This window comes from Morone saxatilis, unplaced genomic scaffold (genome assembly GCF_004916995.1).
Source record: "Morone saxatilis isolate NCDOM2014 unplaced genomic scaffold, NCSU_SB_2.0 Contig23, whole genome shotgun sequence".
NCBI classification, from domain to species: Eukaryota; Metazoa; Chordata; class Actinopteri; family Moronidae; genus Morone; species Morone saxatilis.
Window position 1 is genome coordinate 19,619,378 of NW_023339796.1, and position 13,897 is coordinate 19,633,274.

The 13,897-nt window shown below is 42.2% G+C and overlaps 1 protein-coding gene across 1 annotated transcript in view; it reads left to right on the forward strand.

The window, feature by feature from the left end:
• LOC118334823 overlaps positions 1 to 13,897 on the forward strand; it is a gene marked incomplete at its 5' end in the record, with an annotated part of 80,875 nt that overhangs the window by 51,427 nt on the left and 15,551 nt on the right. The window contains 3 exon segments of the mRNA XM_035670896.1: positions 382 to 563; positions 11,254 to 11,510; positions 12,606 to 12,742. Of these exon segments, the coding sequence (XP_035526789.1) occupies positions 382 to 563; positions 11,254 to 11,510; positions 12,606 to 12,742 (576 nt within the window).

Consider the following 13,897-nt stretch of genomic DNA (forward strand, 5'->3'; position numbering starts at 1 on the left):
GAGACAGAGCAGCCTTTCTTACCTGTAATCTTTGCTTTCTCTTTATCTCCACTGTTCCTTCTGTTTTTTAATCCTAGCTTCTTTTAATTTAGTTTTTTTTTTACAGCAGGTTTTCTGGCCATATTTCTCCTGGCTTTTAATAACATCTCAATGCCTTTCTCTTTCTTTATCTCCCTCCTTCATCCTCTCAGTTCTGTTCAATTAAATGCCGTCCTTATCTGAATGAAATATTGTAAATATTGGCTCAGTGCAGGTGGGGAACAGCCATTTGATAGCAGGTCAAAAGACAAAATTAAATGTTTAACTGACAAATGAAGTGTATTGGTGCATGAAATGACAAAGCCTGCTTTCCTAACGCGTGCCGTCATGTGTCTCTGCCAGGTATGTGGTCCTTTTCTGTTTCCGAGCTGGCCATCCCGGGGGCCGAGATAGGGCGTATCTCTGCGACTGACGCCGACCTCGGTGAGAACGCCAAGCTGGAATATACCATCCTGGAGGGGGAGACCGGGGACACGTTCAACATCACCGGAGTGAACCAAGAGGCGGTCATCACGCTCAACAAGGTGGGGGGAAGATGACAGAGACGTACAGGAGCTGTACAGATGGAGGGAGGGATTAAAAAAGAGCACGTACGAGGGGAGGTGGAGGAGAGAAGGGACGTGTGGATGTCGAGGACAGCTGGATGAGGGAGGGGGTAGGAGCGTGGATGGAAAGGAGTCGGTTTGTATAGGTAAAAGGAAGAAGGGCAGGAGAGGAGAAGGAGAACAGATGATGAGGGGGAGGAGAGGCTGTGGCACAGGTAACATGGGCAGGTTTTTGAGAGAGAAGTTTTGTTTTGTTTATGAGTCAAAGCATAGCAAACAACATGTTGCCTAAGCCCATTAACCTGGAATTACCTGGAAATACACAAAGACACTTTATAATATAAGAGTTGACTAGATTAATCTCTTAGCAGCTCTTTAAGTGTGTTTAAGTGTGGAACAGGTGATCTGTATTCATCTCACCTTTTCCTCTTATTTGACTCCCATCAGATGAGAGTGTTTTAATGGGACAAATGAATTTCCTGCCTGATTCACTGCCAATCAGCCTCCCTTTTATCAATATTTCCATCTGTTCAGAGCAAACATAATGAAACATCCGTACAAAACTCAGTCAAAGCATGACGCATCCAAATGCAAATGTTTGCAGCAGCTGAGTGTAATTTGGTGAAAAAAAAAAAAAAATGTTTTGACCAGTGTCGAGGTGTTTTGACTGCTGCCTCTCAGCTAAGGTTTTTTTTCCCTGAGCAGAGAGATCTACGAGGCTCTGCCTTTCCATTCCGAGTTCAGATGGCTAATAGATCCCTTTAGTGTAATGCTAGATGATTTCAATTTCAAATGGTCATTCCCTAAGCTGCCTGCCATCTCCAATAATCACTCTCTTATGAAGACGTGTGTGTGCACGCTGGGGGGAGACGAGTGCTGACACCCGCTCATTACCAGTATGGCTTGTTGAAGTACATACGTGTCAGGAGAAAGGCTTTCACGCTCACATGGGATGTAGACTTAATGTGTAGGAGGGCCATGTGTTGGAGGCAGGTCTGAGATATGATGCTTTGGTTTCAAATTAACCTTACCGAAGCACCTCCGTCTCTTCAATAACAATACAAGTGTGTCTACGTTAAGGCTGTCAGCCACCATCTAGGGTATGAGAGTGTGTACTTATGCTTATATTCAGAACCTTTGCCTTTATTCAAAAATAAGGTTGGTGATATTCTATGTTTTTTTTTTCTGCCAACAAATTCCATGAAAACACCAAAACCAATAATAAACGAATCCTACTAACAGGTATTGACAAAGTTGCCAGATATAGCTTATTCCTCTGTGCCATAGAGCTCTTAAAAAACACACAAGTGAACTGATGCACAGGGTAACATGCTCCACCCACACGTCGTTCATTTTGACTCAATCCAACATGAACCGTCCTGGTGCCATAAATAAAGCTTATTTATTTATTTATTTATACCAGGGATGTATTATTTTCAGCAGCACCAAATCTGCTGCTGAAAATAGTCCCTCACAGATACACTATTTAAACCTTTTTCAGTAACATTTGCTGAAAGCTACAGCTGCTGCCGACTGTTTAAGGCAATTATTCAGCCTTTATTTTAAGAAAGAAAGTATATCTTTTTGATGTTTTTAAAAATTTAAATCTTCACTAATGGACAAATGGGCTTGGGGCAAGTCAGAAAGTATTGTTAGCGTTGTTGGTTTTGCTCCTTCCTTTGGATTTGTTGAGGGAAAAATATGAAATATTGTCACCCTTACTGTTTAAATATAAAATATCAGTCATTTTGTCCTCAACTGATGTTATGGAGGTTTTTAATAAAAGAGCTTTTGGGGATTTTATTATCTTTAAATATAAAAATCCCCATTAACATTTTTGAGAGTCTTGCTAATTCTTGTTTTATCCAACTAACAGTCAAAACAACATTGAAATACAATTTATACTGATAGTAAAGAGTAAATCCTTCCATTTCAGACACTAGAAATAGCGCTTTTGCTTGATACAGGACAAAAATGATGATGTTCCCTCCAGATATGTTGTAAGTCATATAAAGCTTCTCTGCCTAATAATTTTTAATGTGGTATTTAAAAAAGTCCAATTACCTCATTATTATATCATTAATTACCTCATTACTTTAATGAGGTATTCTTTAAAATGTACTCTATATCTACTCCTCCTTCCTTAAAGAATCTATGATTTCTAAAGTACACTCAAACTATGTCACTGCTGTACAGTAGAAATTATATCTTCAAAATTTGGCAGGTTTTCATTTTATTAGATAACTTGAAGTTTAAGGAAAGCCTCCAAACTCAAATGACCTTAAAATCCTTTGAAAACTCATCAAAAATGTTCCTGAAGTTTCTGAAATGTTGCCATTTTGGAGATTTGAGACTTTTCAGAGAATAGAGCCAATCTGCAGAAAATAACAGCAATTTGGCAAAATCTGTCAAGAAAATAGTATTCAAAAGCCCATGTTAGTGAAGCCCCTGTGCGTTTCCTGTGTTTTCACTGGTAAGTGCTCAAGAATTTGTGTGTGTGTGTGTGTTCTTGAAGTCAGGTAGCCACGCATACAGTACTGGTATACATGCAAGCGGAGAGTGTGTATGGATTCATCAGCGTGTCAGCTCTCAGTCCTGGGTTTGTAGGATTCGTTAAAAACAATCCGCACCTGGAGGGTGGTGTGTAGAGCAGGATTTCCAAGCCCGGTATGAACTCCTTTGAAGAGAAGCAGAGAGGCAGGGAGAGGACTGGATACGGTAAGAGATGCAAGAAGAAAGAAATCGAAGGCGAGGACCCAGGAATGAGTAGAAAGAGAAGGGATGAAGTACTGTAGGAGAAGGCAGCACTGAGGGAGGAGTGTTAAAATGAGGTCCTGAGAGGCAGTGACAGCCGAGAGTGCAGTATAACAAGGGAGTAAGAGTATGAAGGAACCAGAGAGAGATGCAGAGACAGCCTGAGCTGCAGAATCACTGACAGCTATAAAGAGAAATTAGCACAGCTAGAGACTGAGAGGCACAGGGAGGCAGAAATACCCATCCAGAAAGACAAAAATGAGAAAAATAAATAATAAAAAGAAGAGCTAAAATGAAGGAAAAAAAGGAGTGAGGCAGCATGGCAACAACAAGTCGGAAGAAGCTAGAGCAGGCAGGAAAAAAAGAGCAACGTACTGTGTGTAAAAGAAGAATCGATCAATTCAACATGCGCTGAGCGACTGGCAAGACTGGTGGGAAAATTACATGTAAACAAACACAGAAAACACCTCCCACCCACAATATTCCTCCCACTGGATTCAGCCACAGCGATCTCAAAGACGCAAACCAAACGTACAATTAGTACTTCAACATGGCCTCCTTCGTGATGTTTTGTTTTGCTTTAATCCTTCTACAAATGCACGGAGAGAGGCAGACATAGAATAGACCCAGTGTTATGGGTGACATATTAACACTCACAGGTTGCATGTGGATTTATAGTGAATGCTGGCGAGCTGAATGGAACACATATTCAATATATACAGATGCCGCAAGGCACCGTGTCAGAAGTCAGCTGTAGCCTTAGCAGCTTTGGGATTTTGTTTAAAGGTGGGTGTGTTACAGTAAACTCTTTGCATGAATAAAAAATGATCTGACTTGAATAGGTTAAAAGGGATTTAGCCTTTCAGGGAATCCACGCACAGCTAATGAAAAACATGTAAGATGGGCTACGGCTAATAGAATTAAAACAAACAAAGCGTAAAATTAGCGCTAAGCTCCCCCTCACTTTCCACTTCGTTAACCAACAACAAATAAATAAAAAAAATGAAATAAAATAAAACAAAAAAGCCATGCTTTAAAAACCAAAAAATGTTAATGCATTCATGCATATCTTTAGGACTGTGTTAACAATGACACACGTCCATTTTCTGTCAGTCAGGAGGCTTTCAAACTGTTTTTTAACAGCGAAGCGAGATGATCTGCGTGCCCCCGGAGAAGGAAGGATTTCCGAGCGGAACAATTTGTGTTGCCACAGAGTCGGCCTTGACCTTGCTGGCCATCTCGCTGCTGTGGGCTGAATCTCTTTAACCGTTGATCTAAGATGCACACTCCCTCACACAGATACACAATACGGGATGCACACCTACACAAGCGCCGATAAACCACAGAAAGATATATACAGCGGCACATTAATATAACACACTTGACCTTGCAGCTCCGTGTGTTTAAACTGCGAGGAATGAGGGAAAAGAGCTGCAGAGAGGCGTGATTGCTCATTTGAGGACGGTGAGGGATGCTGCGCTCGTCTTCACCTCAGAATGATGTGTCAGATGGGAGGTGGGTGGGAGACGGAGACGAGGGAAAGGGGGGGTTCGCCTTGAGGGGGGGTTAACAGCAGATTAGGAAGAAATAGAGTCAATAGAGGGAGCTGGAGGAAGGAGTAGGGAGGTAGTTAAAATGAGAGTGAAAGAGAATATGTGATGACAAAATGGAGGCAGACAGACAGAGGGGGAATCAGACAGATGAAGGCGAGGAAGAATGTGCCTACAGTATGAGCAGAGGGGGGTATGGGAAGGCGAGGGTTAGGCAGGGACATACGAGAGAAGCTGGGTCATTAACAGCCTGCAAGTGAGGGTGCCGACTGAAGCTGCCTGCTGCTTATCACTGCTTATTTACTGTCAGGCCCACAGAGACCCCCAGCAATAAAAAGATTTCTCTCCTTCTCCCATTCTCCCCTCCTCTATCTGTACACCTCCTCCCCACATTACACCCCATCCCCACCCTCACCCCCTCCTCTCATCATCAGCCGCTATCTCTCCACATTTCGTTGCTCTCTCTCTGTCTGATCTCCCCACATGTCCAAATATTTAGAGCAGGGAGACACACAAGCCGCAATGCAAGCAAATGCAAACACACACACACAGAGCCTCCACACCAAACCCCACCCTACCCTACCCCATCCCTCCCTCGCTCGCTCGCCCTTTCGCTCCCTCGTCCTCGCTCTGGTTTGTGTCTGGAGGCCATGTCAGACAGTGTGTGTTGTTTGTCTGTGGCTCTGACTCAGCCCAGGTCTGCCTCATTCAAATTCACACAAACACACACACACACATCTTTCACAGAGGCACACAGAAAGACACACATGGACTATTCATCCCTTCACTTTAGATTCATTTCCTCTCTCGAGTTTCTCTTCTATTTTATTCTATGGTCTTTTATTCTGTTCTTTTTCTTCACCCTGACCAGTCAGCTCTGCTCCACTCCAATTATTTACTTATTACATATTGCTGTTAATGAATGTACATATTGCTGCTAATAGATTTTTGATACAGCATTTGAACAAGGCCACGGTGTAAGTAGCAGGTAATTGAAGAATTAGCATAACACTCTCCAGTACACTAGTTCCTTGACATTGCTCTGCAGCAGTGCCCCCTAATGGCCAGAGGATGACATTTACGGACGTCCCTTAACTGATAGCTGATGGTTGAGCTTTCCTTGAAATCAATAAAGCAATCAAAATCTAATCAACTGCTACAATGAAGAGCAATTAGAAGAAAGGAAAAGACACAGAAAGTCTTGTCATCATGTTAAGCTGATGGACGCAGATGCTTAACATGCAAATCAGACATTTGATGGTTTCATAATTTAGCCTAATTTAGAGCTTGGTATGTTTTGATTGTGAGCGCTTTTATAACCCCTGATGCAGCAAAGAAAAAAACAAACTGGGATAATGCCCCAGCACCTCATTACACGTGTACTATTTAATAGCATATGTATAACAAAGTCGGATCACTCCATGCAACACAAGGCATGTCTCAGCATTATTAATACCAATCCAGCGGTATCCCAATTCAGGAGGTTCCCTTTTGAGGTATGTTTTCGGGGTGCTGTGAGCTGTGTAAGCCTGCTATTTGTGCGCCTTTCATTCCTCTTACCTGGGGGACAAGCTAGCTCACGCATGTGTCAGTTTGCTGTTATTATTTCCATATGCTCTCACTTAAAACGGCTGGCTAATCCTCGGTCACACGCCAGCAGCGCGCCCAGGATTATCTGTGTTTGTTTTCTCACGCGAAGGAGAGATTGTGTTAATCTCCTCAGAGGGAAAAAAGAGAGAGAGAGAGATGGAGAGAGACAGAGAAAGAAAAAAAGAGAGACCAATGTCTTGCTCACAAGTTGGGGAAAAAAAGAAAGACATGGGACATCTGAGAGAGAAATAAGACAGAAGACAACAGACAAGTGACAGAGGGAAGGAAAGGCGGCAGAGGAAGAACAAAGTCAAAAGGGAGATTTAGAGTCTTTGTTCTCTCAACTCTGCAGTTGTGCTTGTTGGCAGAAATGTCCAAAGCTGCATTTGTCATCAGACAAATGTGATGTATGATCTTGATTTAGAATGCACAAAATCAAGAAAGAACTCAAGTTGCCAAGGACAGCAGGGCGCTGAACACACACTAGCATGCACGCAGATGTATACACACCCTGTGTTGCACACGCACACATCCTCCTAGGTGAGCTCAGGTATGCATATGTTCCCTCTCATTCAGCCACATTTACAGATTCTTCTTATTCTCCATCAATTTCAGAACAGTCAGGGGGAAGCACCACCTCTGTGATTTGAAGCCTCGCCCGCAGTGATATACATTTACTGTAATGCATGCACATGCACGCGCACACACACTCACTTTTGTCAATCGAGCATGTATGCCCGTGGGTTGGCCTCTTTGAGTCGAGATGTATTATGTATCACCAGTCTAGCATGCAGGTTAGCTAATTAATTTCTGCTAACTGTGAAGCCAATTTAAAAGGGAAATTGTATAGAGAAATTTGAATTTCAAAACGGAACTAGGAACACTGCATGGCAGGACAGCAGAAGGTTACACTTGTAGAGTGTGTGTGTGTGTATGTGTGTGCAAGAGGAGGCCAACATTAACTAGAGATAATGGGTCCAAGCATAGGGCTGCAACTATAATATTTTAGGTGTTGAGTCATTTATTGATTTTGTTCTTGATTATGAATTGTTCATGTCTGTAAAAGGTCAGAAAATAGTAAAAACTGCATTTTCCAGAGCCAAAGATTAAGTCTTCAAATTGTTTATGTCCAACCAGCTGTCCAAAGCAGAAAGATATTCAATATACAATGATATAAAAACTGAGAAAAGGCTCAATACCTCACAGAAGCTGGAACCAGTGGATTCATGGCATTTCACCCATATAAATCACTTAAAGCAGCTAAAGTACTTCTGTTGACTGTACAAACAAATAATCACCTATAATTGAAACACTTGCATGTATGAATATTTTCAGCATTTGGTCATGTGATAGAAAATGTGTGAATATTACACAATTTGTTTAAAGAGTAACTTAATACTAAATCATTTTTTTGAGTCTGTAAATTATATGTACAGTCATTTTATTGCCCTGGGTTCAATTCTGTCCTCTAGACCCCCCAAAATATGTGAAAAATGTATTATATACTGTGGGCCTCTATTATGAGGCAACATGACAAATAAATAAAGAAATAAGCTCTCAGCACTATGGATAGTGTGGAGTTTGACAGAAGGAAGATTGACAGCATGCAGCTGAAAATAGCAGTAGCACAAATACTGCCTCTACCTCTTATAAGTTAGTAGTATACAGTGTTGACCAGTGTTACAGTCTTTGGCATATTTACACCATCCCACCACTCATTCTTATTCCCTTCTGTCACTCTGCACTGCCTCTGCTACCTCTGCTAAAACCTCGCTAAGCTAACGTTAAGCTAGCAGTTCAAAACCTCCGTCTTGGCATCTGGTAAAAATGGTAGCCATTACCAGCCGGTAGACGTTAAAAGGAGAGTTAGCTACATATGTAACCGCCAAAGTCCCCATTGCTACTTGAACCAACAACAACAACCTCCGAGCTAGCAACCTACACGCAAGTTGCCCTAACTTGGTCGCTATTGGTATGAACGCAAACAAGCTAGCAGCTTTTCCCCACGTGCAAATGTTCCACCAAATTCCCTCGACACTATTTTGCAAGGGCACTGTCGCCAAGATGATTGTGATTGGTTTTAAGAAATACAAACCATCCAGAGCATTTTTAGTGGTGAAGAAAGGTCTGGCTGCCCCTAGCTGCGACACTAATGAACTCTTGGATGTAAGATGTAATATTTAGGAACTAAAATGGCTGACAAAACATGTTGGCTAGACATCAGGAGAGATAGATGAACACTGGTAATGATATGACACAACTGTGAGGGGGCGTTTTTAAGCTAAAACAGGGAGTTCTTTAAGGTGTGTGTGTGTGTGTTTCACAGGAGCCACTAGAGCACTTGCGTGTGTGAAAACATTTTTGAGGAATGTGCCCAAGACAGAAAAACACAAAAACATAGAAAAACAACAGTTAGGTCGCTGTGTGATAAGTGCTTCCTGTAAGGGAGACTGAGAGAGAAGGATGAGTGTGTGTGTTGTGGTTTGTCAGAGCTGGCGCCCTGTCGCACACACACTAGAGGGAAAAAGATGGGTTGGAGGTGGGTAGCGGGGTGGGTGATGAAGTGTGTGAAGGAGGGGGGAACGGAGTGATGGAGCGCTGGATGGAGGGAGGGTGGGGGGTGATGAGTGTGTGCTCACAGTGTAAGTGACACCTCTCCTCCTCAGACAGATTGTCTCTCTCTCTCTCTCTCCCTGTAACGGGGACCCCGTTAGAGAACCTTCTCCCTCCATCTACACGTCTAAACCCCCTCTACACACACAAACACTCACTCACACACTCTCCATCTTTGCAGACAATTCTTCTTGTTTATTTATTTTTCCTGCAGAGATTTTCCCCAAATTGCCTACATTTCCAAGACTTTCAATTTGCCCTTTTCTCTGCATAATTTTTAATCAATCTTCACCTCTTTCTAAAACTGCTGATTTTCTGTAAAGCAGTTTACTCTGGTTTACAGCTCAGAGAGAGGGAAGAAAAAAGACGGAGAAATGGAAAAGAGAGATCAGAAAGGAAGGAGAGAACGCAAGCGAGAGGATATCAATATTCCCACTGCCGCTGGGATCCTCGGAATGATTTTTTTTACCGTGTTTGAATCTGACAGCGAATATTCTCAACATGGCTCTCTGTGCCAATCACACTGAGATGATTCATATGCACACTTACTTTAAGGCCACACTCATACTGACAGAGGATCTGAGGACACATAGGCCTAAAAGAACCACTTGTACATGCATACACAGCCACACACACACACACTTACGCAAATACCTCAAACAGGTATTTTGAATCAGACTCAAACATGTTGCTTTCCTGAAATGTAATCAACAGCAGGAGAATGTCAGTGTGTGTGTGTGTGTGTGTGTGACAGTGGATGTATATGATTACCTGTGCCCCTGCCCTCGCTAACAATCATCTCGGCAAACCCGATCAGAGGCTCTCATCGCTTCAGAGCCGGCAAGCTGGTGGGAATGTGGCACGCAATCACACGGACACCTCAGACAAATAGGCTTCATAACTTCTCTGTAACAAACAATCACTGGGGCCTGAGCCCCTATCCCAAATGAAATCTCCTCTACCTGTAGTATGCAAGGATACAAAGGAATTTTTGCCGCTTCTCACAGCCAGGTCTCCATGGTGATAGTGGAGTCGCCATGGTGATGGAGATGATAAACAAGGGAAGCATTTTTATGAAAAACTGTGTGGTTTTGTTTTCAATTTCAAATCTGTTGTTTATGGAAATTATTTGTGGACATCGCAGCTATGCAGGGAAGCAGACGATCTCTATTACCTCTGAAAATTAACTCCGAATCCATGCTGCATGTTCACAAAAACAACTTTGTCCAAGTTTCACTCCCACATGTTTCACAAGGGCTAAAACTACTCCTACCAACATGTTTGTAACATTCTAAGAAAACACTACTATTACCTGCCAGGTACCCACCAACACAGTTCCAAGTGTGTTGCCAACAATGCAGCACCAAACAATGCTGGAGTTAGGGTTAGAAATGTTCAATGTTCAAATGCAAATGTTCAATGCAAATACCCCAAGTACCGCATGCCTACATCCATCTGTGCTGCATGAAGATAGCAGCACTAATCTTACACAACTCCTACAGCAACATTCAACTTTCTGGCAGTTAACCCTGCAGCTATATATCTTCTAGTCTTAGCATGACAAGAATATTCCCACTCTGCTTAACTCTAAGCAATGTAAAACCCGCACCCAAGCATGTAGCTACTTCAGTTGGTGGAAGCTCTTGAGGATTCTTTCAATCAGGATCTCATTGGCAATGGCAATGCTGTAACATCAACACCTCTTGAAAATCTTTTCTTACTTGACACACAGCCCACCATCTAAGCGTCCACCCACAGCAGCCTTCAAAGTATCACTTCAAAAATCCAAGCGTCACAACATGTAAGGTAACCATGGTATTATTTACTCCAAGTCATTCTTGGCTGATCTTAGATGTGACCATTCTCTAGCCTCTGCAAGCTGTTATCTGTAGGAATAATTCATTATTTGCCATCTCCCTGCTTTTGATAGGTAATTTAGCAGTCATTCGTGAAAAATTTGGTGTGAGAATTGGATCAAATGAAAGCACAAAACACTTCATAGGATCTGATGTTTGTAACAGGGTAATTTGCATAATTTCTTGCTATTAGGACGTGTCACCATTACTCATTTCACAGCATATACTGCATCTAAACCCTGGACGATTATATACTTATACATTCAATATTTTTAATCCAAGTTCCTTCTCCGTTGTCCTCCCCAGGCAGTAGACTATGAGAGCCGGAGCTCCTACTCCTTCTCTGTGGAGGTCCTCAACCCCATAGTGGATCCTCGCTTCTTGCGTCGAGGCCCCTTCAAAGACCGGGCCTCCATCAGAGTAGCAGTACTGGATGCAGATGAGCCCCCGAGATTCTCCCGAGCCCGATACCACATGGATGTGTCTGAAAACTGCCCACCGGCCTGCACTGTGGGCCGGGTCAGCGCTGTAGACCCTGATACTGGTCTTACCAATAATATCAGGTATAGCAGGTGGCTTCTCTCCTCATATAGCATATAATTTCAGTAGTACTGTTATATTTCCTATACATTTAGTTGATAAAGAACGCTGTTCCCTCTGTGCCCTTTGTTATATCTCTTTACTGAGGATTGTGAACAGTCTGAATATTAAACTCTACTCTGACATTTTGGAAAATGTTAACTACCTTTTTTTCTGAGAGTTAGATTGCTACCTAGCCTGGCTCTTTTTGTACAAATTAAAGATAGATATAGATGTGAAAATTAGTGAGCTCTAGAGTTGCTGGTTGGTGGGATTTGTTACCTTTAGACAGAGGCTAGCTATTTTGCTCTGTTTCCAGTCTTTGTGCTAAGCTAAGCTAACCAACCCAAAATGTTCCTTTAAGTATTCACTGTTTATGAACTCACGATACTGTTTTTATCTACAGCACAGGAATTTCACTTTTAAAAGTGGTGCTGAGAGTTATATTTTTTAGTTTATTGAATGTTTTAGAGGATGGAATTTGTTTGTTTTTTATATTGATTGTCAGGCAAAAAACATTAACACATTTAAGCAAGGGATATATATTGTTTTTTGGATTGAAACTTCAACAATAGTAAGAGCTAACCAAATAAATGTAAGCCAACCAAATGCCCACTCAGTGTTCCCTAGAGCAGACAGTAACCACACACTTTTGCAGTAGGTTTTGTCTCAAATAGTTTGAGGAGGGAGGTAAGTGATTTGTCTCTAACAACCACAGCAAGCCGTGTCCCAATTAGCACCGGCAAAAGTGCTAAGAGTAAGTGTGTGGGGAGGAATGATAGTTGGTGTATTCATAGAGATATTCAGATAATTTGTGGCACTTCAAAAGAGCTCCTATCAGTTGCGATAATCTCCCTATATTAATTCTTTGGCCATTTGAATGCAGACTTCCTTATCGCTCCCTCACACACATGCCCTGTCTGCCTCTTTCAGTCTGCACCCCACTGCCATCTCTGCTTGCTTCCTCCCTTCACTCTTTCTTTCTTTACACCCTAGCCCCTTCCTCATTTTACTTACGGTTACCTTCCTTCTCTCAACACAACTATCTTCCTCCTCCCACCCTTCTTTCTCTTTTCCAGGTTCTCCATTGATCCTCAGTCAGACCCAGAGGCTCTGTTCCGTATCACCCCAGACACCGGCCTCATTACCACAGCCATGGAACTGGACCGGGAACGAGAGCATTGGCACAACATTACTGTCATTGCCACCCAGAGAGGTCAGACGGCACTCTTTGAACTCCTCTTAACACTAAGACCTTATTAAAGCTTGTCCATTTGGTTATGTATTTTATCTGGAGCTAAGTCTCATCAATGAAACCAGCGTTTTACCACCACTGACACCTGCACCCACTGATGAGCATGAGGCTGTGAGAGGTTTAAGGAAGTGTAAACTGTATATTGTACGGAAAAGCACAGTATCCAGTGTGTGATGCACTTCACTAAGCAGCTTAGCACTCGAATCATCAAGCTATGAGGGGAATGCTGTTTGGCGCCACAAATAGTTTGTTACAGCGTGCCCGAGAATCAATTGATCTATGCTGTGTGAGTTATCTGATGCTGCAATATATCTGTTCTCATAAGGATTCAACTGGAAAGAAAGAATTACAGCAACAAATCGAACACAGCCATTACTTTACAGGCACACCGTGGTTGCAAAGTAGAACGGTAAACACCTTCCCGTTTCCAAGCAAGGATACCCAATTTCAATAAACAGTGAGGCCCTTCACAGGTTATGTTTCAATCAGGAAAGTTAACAAAAAGGATGAAAGCAGATGAAAGGACAATCACAAGGTCCCTTTAGTAGCTGGTACAAAGCTTTTAATCATGGCCAAGGGGAGGTTGTTTTGTTAACTGCTGTATTTTCAAGGTCAGGAATGAACATTGAAACAAAGAGCTACAGGTGCTTTCTTTTAATACATCAAAAAACTTCTGTGTTAACCCTGTCAAACACGTCAATCCATAGTGGTAAAACCCTATTGGCCATTTGGAGATCCCCCTTGAGAGTAATACTTATGGCCTTGACACTGATGATGGGGGGATGGTAGAGAGCATAGATAGTGCAGTGCAGTGACGACATGCGAAACAGAACAGGTAATGTGGTTTGGTTTAAAGCATAAGCTTGGCAATATTGTATATATTTGTTATTATCTACAAATGCCATGAAAAGACCAAAGGTCCCTAACCTGTCTGTGGCACTCATCCTCAAGCTAATTTTTCCTATTGAAAAAGGACTTATGGATATATAATACATTTTTTCAAAACAGCTAAATAATCCGATTAAACATCTAGGCACTGTAGTTTTTACCAAACATTACTGAACATATACTATTTTCAGCCATGGATTAATACATGTGCACTTTATCTGTTTCACC